The 16,802-nt window shown below is 46.3% G+C and overlaps 1 protein-coding gene across 1 annotated transcript; it reads left to right on the top strand.

Moving 5' to 3' along the window:
- The first annotated feature begins 8,146 nt into the window (after positions 1 to 8,146).
- On the top strand, positions 8,147 to 16,401 carry LOC144953803 (NXPE family member 2-like). The gene is made up of 5 exons (XM_078884442.1): positions 8,147 to 8,272; positions 9,111 to 9,817; positions 11,717 to 11,745; positions 14,525 to 14,737; positions 15,869 to 16,401. The coding sequence occupies exons 1-5, from the start codon at positions 8,147 to 8,149 to the stop codon at positions 16,399 to 16,401; spliced, it is 1,608 nt and encodes a 535-aa protein (XP_078740568.1).
- Positions 16,402 to 16,802: the final 401 nt, after the last annotated feature.

Below are 16,802 nucleotides of genomic sequence, written 5' to 3'. Positions count from 1 at the left end.
CGGCGTGGTTGCTGGTGTAGACGCAGAGACGCCGACTGGAAATTTCACATTCAGGTTCGTCAAGCGAGTACAAGAGTATGGTTGAGTGTGTGTGAGTGGGTGAGTGAGTGAGTGAATGAGTGTGGGTGAGTGGGTGAGTGAGTGAATGAGTGTGGGTGGGTGAGTGAGTGAATGAGTGAATGAATGAGTGAGTGAATGAGTGTGTTTGAGTGAATAAGTGTGAGTGAGTGAATGAGTGTGAGTGAGTGAATGAGTGTGGGTGGGTGAGAGAGGGTGGGCGATTATGGGTGGGTGTGAGTGAGTGAATGAGTGTGAGTGAGTTCATTAGTGTGGGTGGGTGTGATTGAATAAGTGGTTGGTTGTGAGTGACTTAATGAGGGTGGGTGAGTGGGTGTGAGTGAGTGAGTTGTTGGGTGTGATTGAGTGAGTCAATGAGTGTTGGTGGTTGAGTGGGTACGTGCGAGGCGATGAGTGGGTGGGTGTGATGAAGTGAGTGAGTGGTTGGGTGTGAGTGAGTGAGAGGGTGGGTGTTGGTCAGTGCGTGAGTGAATGATTGAGTGAGGGTGACTGAGTAACTGATTGTGGGTGAGTGAGTGAGAGCGTGAATGAGAGTGGGCGAGTGAATGGGTGTGGGTGAGTGGGAGCAGTAGTGCAGTGGTTAGCGCTACGCTGCGCTACGAACCCAGCGACCTGAGTTCGATTCCCGCTCACGGCCAACACCGGTGGCGATTATCTGAAACGGTTCTGGGCCTCGCCTAGGTCGACTCAGCCTCTAATGAGTTAGCTGCTACGGTGCGTATGCATCTCCACTAGGGAGACAAAAGGCGGCCGGGCGTGGTGTTGTCACTATTGAGACCGGGAGGTCTATGGTCCATGCTGGTAGTGGTGATAGGGGTTGTAGTGGTGATGGTAGCGTTGATGGTGGAAGTGGTGGTGGTGGTGATGATGGTGGAAGTGGTGGTGGTAGTGATGGTGGTGATGGCGGTGATGGTGGTGATGGTGAAGATGGCGTTGGTAGTATTGATGGTGGTGATGGTGGTGATGGTGGTAGTAGTGGTGATGGCGGTGGTGATGGTTGTGTTGATGGTGGTGGGAATGGCAGTGGTAGTGTTGATGGTGGTAGTGTTGATGGTGGTAGTGTTGATGGTGATGGTGGTGGTAGTGTTGATGGTAATCGTGGTAGTGTTGATGGTGATGGTGGTAGTGTTGATGGTGGTCGTGTTGATGGTGGTAGTGTTGATGGCGATGGTGGTAGTGTTGAATGGTGATGGTGGTAGTGATGGTGGTAGTGTTGACGGTGGTAGTGTTGATGGTGATGGTGGTAGTGTTGATGGTGGTAGTGTTGATGGTGATGGTGGTAGTGTTGATGGTGGTGGTGGTAGTGTTGATGGTGGTGGTAGTGTTGATGGTGGTCGTGTTGATCTTGATGGTGGTAGTGTTGATGGTGATGGTGGTAGTGTTGATGGTGGTAGTGTTGATGGTGATGGTGGTAGTGTTGATGGTGGTAGTGTTGATAGTGATGGTGATAGTGTTGATGGTGGTAGTGTTGATAGTGATGGTGATAGTGTTGATGGTGGTGGTGGTAGTGTTGATGGTGGTGGTGGTAGTGTTGATGGTGATAGTGGTAGTGATGATGGTGGTAGTGTGGATGGTGATGGTGTTAGTGTTGATGGTGTTAGTGTTATTGGTGATGGTGTTTGTGTTGATGGTGATGGTGGTAGTGTTGATGATGGTAGTGTTGATGGTGACGGTGGTAGTGTTGATGGTGATGGTGGTAGTGTTGATGGTGATGGTGTTAGTGTTGATGGTGGTAGTGTTGATGGTGATGATGGTAATGTTGATGGTGATGGTAGTGTGCGGGTCTTGTTCTTCTCCGAGACCGCATTGATCCATCGGTTGAACTTACAACTCCCGGTTTGAACAAGCTGCAACTGGACGACTCGGTTTAATGACAGATATGATTCATCAGCATCGAGCTCACATACCGGCTAATCAGGAATTATTTCATGCAAAGCCTACAGAAAAAAAGTTATCTCCTCCCATGGCATCCGGCTCAATGACCATATTTAAGCGATCTAATCCAGAAGACCTCTGTGATGGATCAATCGTAGTAATCGACGCACGACAGAACGTTAAAGGTCGACCGTGACGATCAGAAATATTTATAGATCGATTTGATAGATCCGGGGTCTTTATCAGCATATATGTATCTCTCTCTCACTCACTTTGCTTTGTGTCACACGCGGCTGCTGATGTAGATGCAGAGACACCGACTGCAAATGTCACGTTCAGGTTGGTCAAGTGGGTGAGTGAGTGTGGGTGAGTGTTGGTGGGTGAGTTTAGGTGGGTGAGTGTGAGTGAGTGTGGGTGGGTGAGTTTAGGTGGGTGAGTGTGCGTGAGTGTGGGTGGGTGGTTGAGTTTAGGTGTGTATGGGTGGGTGAGTGTAGGTGAGTGTGAGTGGGTGAGTCTGGGTCAGTGTGAGGGAGTGAATGAGTCTAGGTGAGTCTGGGTGAGTGTGAGTTAGTTTAGGTGAGTGTGGGTGGGTGAGTGTGGGTGAGTGTGAGTGAGTGAATTAATGTGGGTGAGTCTGGGTGAGTTTGAGTGAGTGGGTGAGTCTGGGTGAGTGTGAGTGAGTGAATGAGTCTGAGTGAGTGGGAGTGAGTGAATCAGTGTGGGTGAGTCTGGGTGAGTGTGAGTGAGTGAATGAGTCTGGGTGAGTGTGGGCGAGTGTGGGTGTGTGGGTTTGGGTGGGTGAGTGTGAGTGAATGAATGTGAGTGAGTGAATGAGTGTAGGTGAGTGTGGTTGAGTGACTGAGTGAATTATTGCGGGTGAGTGAATTAGTGTAGGTGCGTGTGGGTGAGTGGGAGCGGTGGTGTAGTGGTCAGCACTACGCTGTGCTATGAACCTGACGACCCGAGTTCGATTCCCGCTCACGGCCAACACCGGTGACGATTATCTGAACCGGTCCTGGGCCTCTCCTACGTCGACTCAGCCTCAAATGAGTACATGGTGCGGCCGGGCGTGGTGCTGGCCACCCACCCCCTCGTGTGCCATGCCGGCCTTCATAGGTGCTCGCTAACAGCACTTGCCCCCTACAGTCTGTTAATGAGTGTGGGTGAGTGAATGAGTGTGGGTAAATCAATGAGTGGGGGTGAGTGAATGAGTGTGAGTGAATGAGTGTGGGTGAGTGAGTGAGTGTGGGTGAGTGAGTGTGGGTGAGTTAATGAGTGTGGGTGAGTGAATGAGTGTGAGTGAGTTAGTGAATGAGTGTGAGTGAGTGAGTGAGTGTGGGTGAATGAGTGTGAGTGAATTAGTGAATGAGTGTGAGTGAGTGAGTGAGTGTGGGTGAATGAGTGTGAGTGAATTAGTGAATGAGTGTGAGTGAGTGTGAGTGAGTGTAGGTATGAGTGTGAGTGAATGAGTGTGAGTGAGTGAATTAGTGTGGGTGAGTGAGTGTGGGTGAGTGAATGAGTGTGGGTGAGTGAATGAGTGTGAGTGAGTTAGTGAATGAGTGTGAGTGAGTGTAGGTATGAGTGTGAGTGAATGAGTGAGTGTAGGTATGAGTGTGAGTGAGTGTGGGTGAGTGAGTGAGTGTAGGTGAGTGAATGAGTGTGGGTGAGTGAATGAGTGTGAGTGAGTTAGTGAATGAGTGTGAGTGAGTGTGAGTGAGTGTGAGTGAATGAGTGTGAGTGAGTGAGTGAATGAGTGTGACTAAGTTGGTCTTATTCGCCTTGTCTTAGGTGCTGCTGATGTCGACGCAGAGACACCGACTACAAATTTCACATTCAGGTCCGTCTGTGTACACGCAACTTGCGAAGGATTTGGCTCTCTCTAGCCAACTGTTTATGTAAACAAAAAAAAAATCTGCCAGGTACCACGCCTTGTGCTTGGCATAGGCTATTCCGTTTTCCCATCCGTCGACTTAAAAGTAGTTAAATTGACAATTTAGTGTGATTCAACATTATTTAATTATTTCATCGAGCCACTACTGTTGACCGGGGGTTGCCCTTGCCAACGCCCGCGCGTCATCGCTGGAGGGTGGGGGGGGATTTCTCCTTTGCGTTAAAAATGCAACTAAAATTCACATAACGCTGAGGTATACACTCCACTATACACTAAACTATACACGACACTATACACTACACTATACACTAAAACTATACACTACACAATACACTACTACCCTACACTATACACTACACTATTCACGACACTATACACTACTACTCTACATTATACACTAAACTATACACTACACTATACACTACTACCCTACACTATACACTACTACTCTACATTATACACTACACTATACACTAAACTATACACTACTACACTACATTATACACTACACTATACACGAGTACTGTACTAGTGATGAATTGGCACGTTCTGTTTACGAGACACAACCCCTTACTTGTTGGTTGTGTCGGGTGGTGGCGGGGTTTTCAACGACGACACAACATTTGTATACCTACACGATCAAGCCCCCCCCCCCCCAAATACCTCCATATTAAAACAGCACCTGCGGGTGAAACATTGAGAGCGTTAGAAGGCTCGAAGGGTGGAGTCTTGACTCCCCCCCCCCCCCCCCAATATCAGGCGAGATTGGGGGAAAGGCTCTAGCTGGTCTGCCCTGCGTTTGTTGTAGTACAGAGTTAGACTGATGGCCTTAATCTAAGTTGTCTTGTGGTTGTTGTTGGTTGTTTGACTTGCATCCCACTGGGATTTTTGCACACAGCGTTGGTGTACTGTGTTTTTTCTGCAATATTTTGCTGTCTTTTCTTTGATTTTCTGTTTGCAATCAGTCACATATTCACTTTAAGATGTTTTTTTGTTTATGTTATTGTTTTTTGTTTGTTGCACCCGATTCAAGAGCCGAATGGCTCACAGGGCTATACCTAATAAATGAACTTGAACTTGAACCCCAACCACCGCCAACCCCATTCTCCTCCCCTTTACAATCCTCGTGCGTTGGATGGATATGATCACACTGTGTAACACAATTTTTGTTCCTCTGTAGTAAGTGTTATTTCCTAATTACTTACGCCTCAAAAGTACATGAAATGGCTATTATTCCCCACAAACGTTGCTTTTGTGACCAGGGACATTGATATTTTGAAATTGACCTATTTCACTATGTAACACAATTTTGTCCCTGGGTAGTAAGTGTTATTTCCTAATTGCTTATGCCTCAAAAGATGGCTATTATTTCCCACAAACGTTGCTTTTGTGACCAGGACTTTACGTGAAGGAACGACACAAATGCGCCGGTTTTCTCATTGAAAATAGGTACTTTTCAAAATGTCACTGTCCTGGTCACAAGAGCAAAGTTTAGTGGCCAATAATAGCCATTCTCTGTACTTTTGAGGCATAAGCAATTAAGAAATAACACTTACTACACAGGGACAAAAATCGTGTTACATTGTGTTATTAATGGAGTGGATTATTACATTTGCTTTTGTGTCCTGGTCACAAAAGCAAAGTTTGAGGGGAATAATATCCATTGTCTGTACTTTTGAGGCATACGCAATTAGAAAATAACACTTACTACCCAGGAACAAAAAAATATATATATTTTTTTGTTACACAGTGTAATGCGTGCCGGGTCACCACACTCAGACGGGGATCACCTGTGAACAGACGGTTCTGCTGTGATTAGTGCACGCAAGCGGCAGGAGATACGAGAACAAATCCGCGTGCGTAATGTTCGCCGACTTGCCGTGTGAATAACCCAACCCCGTCAAAGGATGCCCATTGCAAATGTTAACGGATTTGTTAATCTCAACCCACCCACGCACCAACCCACGAATGCACTCGAACGTGAAGGGCTCACACGTGACGTGATCACATGTAGCCATCTGTTTGACGAGGAGGGAGGAGGATGTCTGCACACATCAAGGTTGTCCGCTTGATGGTGGCGGTTTGTAATTACTGTTGTGGATTTTTCTCTCCAACACACAGGTTAGTGCTGTACTAGTATACTACACTATACACTACACTTCTATACACTACACCACTATACACTACAACACTAGACACTACACCACGAAACACTACAGTATACACTACACTATACTATACATTGCACTATACACTATATTATACACTACACTATACACTAGTGCTGTCTAGGGACGAATTGGCACGTTCTCTTTACGTGACACAACCCTAACTAGTTGTCTGTGTCGGATGATGGCGGGTTTAACGACACATTTATATATTTATGTGATCTAAAAAAAAAACCTGTATCATGGCTGATATTGGTCGCGAAAGCTTACGTGTTAAACTATTTTATAGTATATAGTAGTGTATAGTATAGTAGTGTATAGTAATGTACGGTGTAGTGTATAGTGTAGTATACCAGTACAGCAATACACCGGCTTGTTGTGAGTAAGCCCACTGCAACATTTGCAATTGGAGTAGCTGTGACGTTTCGCCGATAATCATAACAACAACAACCAGCATCATCAGGCGGACCGCCAAAGTTGTGGAGAAATCCTCCTTCCTCCTGTTTCGGTCTTAAACTAGTTAACGAATTGGCGCCATGTCTGACCTGCAAGTCACAAACTCATTACTAATTTGTATTGTCTGGCGGTAGTGGTGGTGGGGGATTTAACGACACAACATTTACATTCACCAAGCGCCCGTCCTTGCCAAAATTGCCATAGTCATAGACGAAACTTTGAAACGTTCTGCCTCAGCAGCTGTCCCCCCTCTTTTTTCTTCCTGAAGACGACCGCTTGTTTTGCGATCGAAACGTCGTGAGTTTTTTTGTCATATTCTTTGAACCTATCTACGTGACTTTACCGAAAGACCCAAAGAATATGAATTCCTGCAATCACGAAAGCTTTAAGTCGAGATTTAAAACTTTTAAACTTTTATTAGCGCATCGTGTAGAGCTCGTCGAGAGGAGGAAAAAGATCGTTGTATCTATCGCCTTCAATGGACATAAAATGATGTCGCAACGCAGTTTATGCGAGAGTTGAAGAAACGGGTGTCGATCTTCATTGCATGTGGGTAATATTTGTCGCGAAAGCCTCCTACTGCTGTTGCATGTTAAACTCATCAAACAAAGTTGTTGTTCGGTGTTGCCTTTTTTTGTAGGGTTCGCCTAAAGTGTGTAACGCATTTTTTTTTTAATTTCAAATTTGCAGGGAAGATTGAACGGGTCATCAAAAGAGAGTGTCATGGGCTCGAAAATAAAGACGGCCGTCTTTGTGTTTATTTCATTTCTGGTCATGATTTTCCTTTCCTCGGGATACTTAAAGGTACGCTTTCGGACGCATAGCTTATTTCGCACCACCGTAACGTAGCTAACCGTGGCTAATCGGAGGTGCGGGGGAAGGACAACAAACTATACACAAAAAACACTTCTTTTGAAATTAGTTTTCAATTTACTTTAGTGATGTAGTGTATAGCAGTGCTGTATAGCAGTGTAGTGTATAGTAGTGTAGTGTATAGTGGAGTGTATAGTAGTGCTGTATAGTAGTGTAGTGTATAGTAGTGTAGTGCATAGTAGTGTAGTGTATAGGAGTGTAGTGTATAGTAGTGCTGTATAGTAGTGTAGTGTATAGTGTAGTGTATAGTGTAGTATATAGTAGTGTAGTGTATAGTGTAGTGTATAGTAGTGTAGTATATAGTGTAGTGTATAGTAGTGCTGTATAGTAGTGTAGTGTATAGTGTAGTCTATCGTAGTGGAGTGTATAGTGTAGTGTATAGTAGTTGTGTATAGTAGTGTGTAGTGCAGTGTAATATAGTGTAGTGTGTAGCATAGTGTGTGTAGTGTAGATTGTAGTGTGGAGTAGTGTCGTACATAGTGTGTGTACGTATGTTGAACTTCTTTCGCACCGTACATAGCCAACTATGGTAATCAGAGGTGTTGGGGAAGCAAAAAAACTAACCAAATAAGTTTGTCTATCTAGCTGTTTCCAAGGCTGCCTCCCGAGAGGAGGGCACGTCCACCTGGTTGAGTGAGTGTCTCAAATTGTCTCTTCCACCTTCCCACTACCTCCTCAGTTGAGGTCGATGTTACGCCGCCACCCTTACTGCCTGGGCCACGTCCCGTCGATTCCTTCAAGGCGTTGGATGGTTTTGCTAGGACATCTTTGAGGCCCTCTCCCATGGCCTCTCCATACTCCTCTCATGCCCCGGGGCTTTCTCTTCAGCGACTGCAACCACTGTCGTCCTCTTGGCAGGCCGGTGTCTCTCAATCGGAAAGCGTCCTCCTTCAACTTGGGAGCTTGCCTCACCACCGGAGGCCACCAGCAGGTCCTAGGGTTGCCGCCATGACAGGCACCAACTGCCTTCAGGCCACAGCTTTTCGCAGCTGCATCCATAATCGAGGATTTTAACATTGTCCACTCGGACTCAATGTCCATGACCTCCCCTGGAGTGCAGGAGAACTTTTCCCAGAGGTGGAAGTTCAAATATTTCTGCACCGGATCTTCCACCAGATGTTCCCAGAAAACCCGGCACTATTTGTTTGGGGCTCCCACGTCTATCTGGTCGGTGCCCCAAAAGCGTCAGATCCAACCTACCACCAGGTGGTGATCAGTCGACAGCTCTGCCCTTCTCCTCATCCCCCGATGATACAACTATAAAGTCAATCAGTGACCTTCGGCTCAAGGTGCTCTGGTACCAAGTACAATAAATGAGCATCGTTGTGTGACAAGCGCAGAATTCCAATAACATCTCAGATCAGGGGAGCCATTCCTTCCAATCACGCCTCTCCAGGTATCTCCATCGCTTCCCACTTGAGCATTGAAGTCGCCCAGTAAGACTGTGGAGTCGGTAGGCGGCAGCTCTGTCGAGCACTGCACCCTACCCGTCTCCAAGAAGGCCGTAAAACTCTGAACTGCTCTTTGGTGCATAAACACAGACAACCGCGGCAGAGTTTTCCTTTCTGAGAGCCAAAGTCTCATTGAGGCGACACTCTCATCCACTGGGACAGACTCAAATCTAGCGCAATTATACGCGTCATTAATCATTGGTGAGCTAACACACTGGCTGCAGACGCCGTGCACAAATCACTTGCTACTATTTACTAACAATTCAAAACAATCGCTCGTTTCTGACACGTGCCCGTTTTATTTTGTTTCTCGTCAAGACGAACAACCAGCAGAAGCACGTGGCGCCAAAGCTGCACTATCAGCAAAGCGATCGCCTCCGCCCCGCGACAGAAACTCCGGCGGGCCCCGCGAAGCCGCGGCCACCGCTGCCACCGGCGCCACCGCTGGACGTCACCCTCGCCTCGTCGGCCTCCAACAGCATCGCCACGGTCATCAACGGCAACTCGGGGACGTCGTTCGCTGTGGGCGACGTCCTCCTCGTCGAGGTCCAGATGCGCGACTTCGCGGGGCGTCCCAAGCGCCACGGCGGCGACTTCCTCCTCACCAGGCTCTCGAACACGCGGCTCGGCGCGGCCGTCTCGGGCGCGGTCACCGACCGCGGCGACGGCACGTACCTCGTGACCTTCCACGTCTCGTGGCCCGGCGAGAGCCGTCCCGAGGTGGCGCTCGTGCACTCGAGCGAGCAGGTCGCTGTGCTGGAGAGGGTGCGCGAGGCCGTGCCCGACAAGGTCAGCTTCTGGGGCACGTTCGTGTCCGGCGGGCAGAAGGAGCGGTCCGCTTGCCACGTGTTCCTGAACGCGACGGCGGGAGGCGGCGAGCTGTGTGACTTCGGGGACGCGGAGCGCAGTGAGTCGTGGTCGTGCGCGAGGCCGAGGGAGCTGCCCTGCTACTCGCTGCAGGGATACTCGTCGTACAACAAGTACGCGCGCGTGTTCACGGCCGAGGAGCGCCAGCTCTTCTCCAGGTGAGAAATCGGATGGGTTGGAAAGATCGGATTTTTACCCCCCCTCCCTCCACCCCTTCTACCATCTCAGCGTCGGCTTGCGATGGTTTCGTCGTGGGCCCACCAAATGGGATTCAAGATCGATTTGCTTTTTAACACGTAGGCTTTAGCGACCAATATCATCGATAATAGAGGTCGTTTATGTATTTAAAAACTAATTATGTTAGATCACGTAAATATATAAATGTGTCGTTAAGAACCTGAACACCACCCGACACAGCCAACTGTTTGTTGGGTTCTGATCGTGTGGGGGGGTCATGAACCCTCGACCACTTGACGCAGCCAATTGACCCTTTCCCGGTTCTAATGACGTACATGAATGTACATGTTTACGTAAGTACAGTGGCGGCTCCTGCAAAATCTCTCAGGGGGGGGGCAAATGTCTGGATGATTGATAAGAATAAGGTCCACCCATGCAATGGATAAATTAACAGCTTATGCATGTAAAGGCAACTTCACTTCTTTAATATTAATGAAAAATAAAGTGACTCTTACAATGCATCTTGTTTGTTTCTATACTCAATATTATTACAATCCACTCAGTTTATTTTATTAAAGATTCCACTAGGTGGCGACAAATAATATTGTTGACTGAAACGTGCTTACGTATGATGACGTAAGCACGTTAGGGCGAGCCCTCCCGGAAGCCATAGGGAATGCATTGCAGCGCCCGCCGTTCGAAAAAAAACATCTTTGAATGTAAGTCTATGGGAACACTCTGGGCGATTCTCAGCCGGAGTGAAATCGCCCAAAAAGAGGCGGTACTCCACAGAACGTGACATGACGCTGATTGGACTATATCCAGAGGCACAGTAACGGCGAGCGTAACTCTGTAGTTGAATGACATTGGTGGTGCGTCGCCCAATCGCCCTAATGAAGAAACCGCCCCTGCGTAAGTGTACACGTACATACACGTACGTAAGTGTTCTGCAGATGTAGATACCACTGGGTTTTCATGTCCTGAAAATGTAGATGCTGCTGGTAACTTCATGTTCCACAGAAGTAGATACCACTGGTTCTTCATGTTCTGCACATGTAGATGCCACTTGTTCTTCATGTTCCACAGATGTAGATGCCACCGATCTTCATGTCCTGCGGATGTAAATGCCACTGGTTATTCATGGTGTACAGATTTAGATGCCACTGGTTCTTCATGTTCCACAGATGTAGATGGCACTGATCTTCATGTTTTGTAAATGTAGATGCCACCACCGCCATATATTTGCACAGCGGTTGAACTTACGACTCTCGGTCCGAACAAGCTGCAACTGGACATTACGGGACAGCTTTGTCCATATGTATGAAAGTTCGTAAGTGGAACGTTCGTAAGTAAAGGAGTAGCTTGTATAATGGTCACCGTTGGATCGATTTCCAGCACGGGGAAAGCTTTCTCTTATGACACCCTCCCCCCATCTTTCCATTGCGACTCCGGTACACATTTGAATGGCGAGGCATCTCGAGTGGAAAGTCAGTGGCCTTGTTGGTGGTGTTCATTTTCTGTTTCTTTCTCTCCTTCATGTCACTTGTGCGGCAAAAGGAAGAAGAAGGGGTAAGGAGAAAGACACTTTTTTTGTTTATTTAAGAAGAACGAATTTACCCGTGACAATTTCAGTAACGTAAGAAAAAATGTCACGTGCAAGCTCTGCGCTGTACACTCGGCACTCTTGGCCCAGTCACATTGGATAGCGCTAGGCAACTGTTTTATGCCACTTCGTAGCAGTAAGAATGTTTAGTACTTCATGTGTATTTCACTAAAATCACATTTCTAGACCCATTTTGTGAAGAAAAAAATCTCACTTCTGGCCCGTGTTCAGGAAATCCTTGTTTGGTGTTGCGTTTGCAACTCGTTGTTGTGTTCAGGTTGTTGTCCTTCCCCCGCACCTCCGATGGTGCAAAATAAGCTCGACGTGCGTGCAATCGATCAATCGATTGCATAAAGTGGTGCATCGGTGCACCATTACAGCAGAATGGGAACGATACAGGGGGCATAGAGCAGCCACAGGAATGAAGACAGAAACCCGTCACAATTTCGGTGGCTAATACCGACCGAGCAAAGTCATTTGCGACTGCGCGCAACGAATAGCGTAAGAGAGGTGAGTAGCAAATTAAAATAAATAACTATTAATGAAAGCAAAAAGAGACAGCTTTATTTTAAGTTATACATTTTATAGGAAGGAGAGTGTATGCGTCCTGACATTTGAGCCACCCTGTTCATGTTTTGAGGCACCCTCTTCCACTAACACAATCTTCGTTGTCATTCACAGTGGGAAGCTTCACGAACCCATACCAATAAGATACATGTTGCATGCTAAGCCAAGCAATGGTAAGTTATAATTATACATCAACTAATTTAATAATGATCATAAATCAAAACCAAGTTTGTTTAAACTATGCAGCACATTCTCTCTCTCTCTAGCAACTGCTATCGTTTCACATTCGGGGTGGAGTGGAGGAAGGTGATGTACGAATTTGACTTTTCAAACTCATTTGGTTGGCCAACCACACTGGAAAGACACCCCAGTGGATAGGAAGATGTTGACTACCTCGCCTGGTGTGCGGGAGGTTTGAGGGTTCGATCCGGGACCCTGAAGATGCCCGCTGTATCTATGGAGGTTTTGTGTCTCTCCTCCGTTATTTCTCTCCCTCTTTAGAATCAACATATAGTGCATTTAGAGTAATTGGCTGCTACAATAAATTTCCACGCGATAAGCCACTTCGTTTGTTGATTCATTTCTCAATACGCTTGCCCTGGTGAGGGCCATGGTGGTAGCATGTTAACTTTACTATACACTACGACACTATATACTACTATACACCCACTAAATTATAGAATACATTATACACTACTACACTATATACTACTATACACTACTATACATTACGATACATTACTCCACTATACAATACTACACTATACGCTACTACATTATAGATGACACTATACGCTACTACACTATATACTACTATACACTACTATAGATTACGATACACTACTATATTAAATAAATAATACACTATACGATACACTACACTATACACTACTGCATTATAGATGACACGAAATACTACTTACTACACTATATACTACTATACACTACTAAGCATTACGAGACACTACAACACTATGTAATACTACACTATACACTACTATACATTACGAGACTGTTTAACACGTAGGCTTTGGCGACCAATATCATCCATAAGAGGTTTGTTTTGGTTCAGATCGCCATGTAAATATATAAATATGTGTATAGTGGAGTGTATTGTAGTGTAGTGTTTAGTAGTGTAGTGTAGTAGTGTATAATAGTGTTGTATAGTGCAGTGTATAGTAGTGTAGTGTATAGTAGTCTAGTGTATAGAGTATAGTGGAGTGTATAGTAGCGTATAGTAGTGTAGTGTATAGTCGTGTAGTGTATAGTGTAGAGTATAGTGGAGTGTATAGTGGAGTGTATAGTAGTGTAGTGTATAGTAGTGTAATGTATAGTGGAGTGTATAGTAAGTGTAGTGTATAGTAGCGTAGTGTATAGTCGTGTAGTGTATAGTGGTGTAGTGTATAGTGGTGTAGTGTATAGTGCAGTGTATAGTGGTGTTGTGTATAGTGGAGTGTATAGTGGTGTAATGTATAGTGTAGTGTATAGTAGTGTAGTGTATAGTAGCCTAGTTTATAGTGGTGTAGTGTATAGTGGTGTAGTGTATAGTGTAGTATACTAGTACAGCACACCGGTGTGTTGGAGAGCCAAGCCACAACATTTACAATCTGAGTACGACGTTTCAACAGTAATTACAACCATCTTCATCAGGCGGGGATAGGGATTAATGAGTCAACATACATATTTTTTGGTCTTTCGATTATAATCTGGCGGATCGTCGGTTATCCAGTGGCTTCGGGGAGATAGGGGCGCCGGTTTTTAAAAAAACGCTAGATAATCACTACCAAATCGGTATTTAAATCGCTTATTTTTTGCACATTCTTGAATGACATTGCGTATTTTTACGTGCTGTGTGTACGTTTTTTTGAGTGCTTTAAATTATTTTACTCTATGAAATTGGCATGAACACACAAATAGACGAAATATAATGTTCATCCGACGGTTAAAAAGTTACCGTATTGACTGCACCGTACTTACCACTCTAAAATCTCGAAGACTCCCGTTCCGCGGGGCGATGTTATGTAGCACCGTTCACGTTTTTAAATCCTTTATATTAAGTTCACTTGCTTGCGCGCGTACGACCGTGCAAATCTTTCGGTCGTTTTTTAACCCACTTCCCGTGATCCAATCGAGCTGACATTTTCCACACATACTCGTTGTGCGTGACAATTAATGTTTGTGAAAATTTGTTTCCAAATTTGAACACTTTTTAGGACAAAAATATTATATTTAATTACCAATTGCTTAATGCTGCCATGCAATCATCTGACCCATAGTTGGCAGCCATCTCAAGCCAGAGGATGAGAGGACTCTAGCCGCCACGCATATAAAGGATTTATAGTGAAAAACTTTGTTTTTACGGGTTAATTTTTTTTTGTTTCAACACCCACCTTGGACATAATGACGTTGGAAGCAGGCAGACAATTTTGCGCAGTGCTGGGTGAGATGTAGTGTGCGACATGGATCTCCAATATCCCTCTTTCCCCCCCCTCCCCCCTTCCCCTCCACGTGCGTCCAGTCGGAGTCGTGACAACGAGGTGCGTGCCCGGGTTAGGATTGCCAAGCCCCAGCGGCTTCTACTTCAAGGGCGCTTGGCAGTCGACGGTGTGCGGCATGAGGCGCTTCAACACGCCGGCGAACGTCACCGACTGCTTGAGGCACAAGGAGGTGTATCTGTTTGGAGATTCCACCATCAGGCAGTATTGGGAGTACCTCAACAAGTTCGTCAAAGGTAAGGGGGTCGCTAGATGGTGCTCGTCGTCGTTCGTTCGTAACAAAGGCGGTGGTTTATTTGTGTTTGTTTGCTTTGTCGGGGTTAGATCGCGTGAATCTGAATGTGTCGTTTAACCTGCCACCACCCGACACAGCCCAATCAGCAAGAGGTTTGTCACTTAAACAAAACGTTGGCCAGTTCGTTACCACCATGGGAACCTCATTTGCCAGTAAAAATATGATAATTGTTTTTTTTGGTCCACACCCGAGACAGCTTTCCTTAGGCTCTAAGGAAAGCTGTCTCGGGTGTGGAACAATCAACTTCAAGGACAGTGCACATTTTCAGAGTTATGTCTTTTGTTTGTATTATGACTGCAGGTATTGCGGTCTATGCAAACATGACTCCTTGTAAAAAGGTGTCAGTTTTGTTGCCAGATAGAAGGGTAAAAATCCAATTATCAGTTCGTTACCAGTTCAGCAATTAAAAGGATGTGTGTTGGAGATTAAACCCACTACACATTTAAAGTTTGTATTTTACGCGATCTAACCCAAAAAAACCTCTATCATGGATTAAGCCTACTGCGCGTTAAACTCACAGGACCGGCTCAGATAATTCGTCACTAGTGTTGGTGGCTGTGAGCGGGGAATCGAACTCGGGTCGCCAGGTCCGTAGCGCAGCACTAACCACTATACTATCGCAATGTGTCGTTCATAGGCTAATATGTTTAAGCTCTTCTTTTGTTTTACTTTACAACATAATACAGATTCTTTTGTTAGAGTTAGATCGCGTACATATATATAAATGAGTCGTTAAACACGCCACCACCCGACACAGCCAATTAGTAAGGGATGTCACGTAAACAGAGCATCCCACAGGTTAATCCCCATTGACGAATGGTGACTTGTACAGTCATGCATTTAAACAATGCGTTATTTGCTGATTCGCTTCCACGCGGCACTGAAAGCCTGTAGCTGTCCGAACGGTTACAATTATTACTTGTTACCTCTCTCGCTTTCGATACAACGTTCCAATTTCGCACCGCCGCTTCACTATTGTACACTTGGGCACGTACGTATGAATGGGCGCAACCAAACGCGTGACACAGAGGCGCATTCTCCGCGGCACGCGCTCGTCTGTTTTCTCGCGCAGCTTTGAAACGCTTCGACCTCCACAAGCCCGGGACACATCAACCGAAGTTGGCGATCGACAACGAGAACAACATCATCCTGGAGTGGTTCTGCCACGCCTACCCGCTCATCACGGGGTCGTACACCTACAAGGAAGACGTCCGGCACATCGCCCGTCGCATCGACGAAATATCCGGCGGGAGCCACGTGGCGGTGGGCATCTGCCTGGGGGCTCACTTCACCGTCTTCCCGCTGGCGGTTTTCCGCACGCGAATGCGAAACATTGGCGAGGCCGTGAGGAAGCTGCTGCTGAGAAGCCCCGAGACGAGGGTCATCGTCAAGTTGGCCAACACGCGAGACGTCCGCAACCCCGAGATATTCAACAACTGGAGCACGTTCAGGATGAACGAGATCACCCTGGACGTGTTCAAGGGCATGAACGTGGCCTTCGTGGACGCGTGGGACATGACCGCGTCGATTAACTCCGCTAAAATTCACCCCGTCGAGGCGATAGTGAAGAACCAGGTCGACCTGTTTCTATCGTACATTTGTTAGATTTCGGCGGAGTTCGGTCGAAGAATCGCCGGGGGAAATCGATTTTTTTCGTGGGGGTTTCAAAGTTGGGGTTTTCTGAAACGGGGGAGAGAAAAAAGGGTCACTCTTGTAGTCGTGAAAAATCATTTTGCCATTTTTAATTGCAGATTTTTTTTACACGGGATAAATCAGGGACGGGTGAGTACTCTTATTCTGAAAGGGGTGGCGATATAGGAGCCAGAGGGGAGTGGCTGTAGGGAATAGCTCAGAGAGGAGGCGGGTACGCAGATTTTGAAAGGGCGATTGCTAAGAGTAACAATTTGCAGGAAGCGGTGCATTGAAGTTCCCGTCTGTGCGAATCCGCGTGGCTGTCCCACTATTTGCCCATTAAAAAAACATGAATACCACCACCGCGCGACTAC

The sequence above is a fragment of the Lampetra fluviatilis genome (genome assembly GCF_964198595.1).
Source record: "Lampetra fluviatilis chromosome 45 unlocalized genomic scaffold, kcLamFluv1.1 SUPER_45_unloc_1, whole genome shotgun sequence".
Lineage (NCBI taxonomy): Eukaryota > Metazoa > Chordata > Hyperoartia > Petromyzontiformes > Petromyzontidae > Lampetra > Lampetra fluviatilis.
Note: the sequence above shows the minus strand (reverse complement) of the source record. Positions and strands in the feature narration are given on the sequence as shown.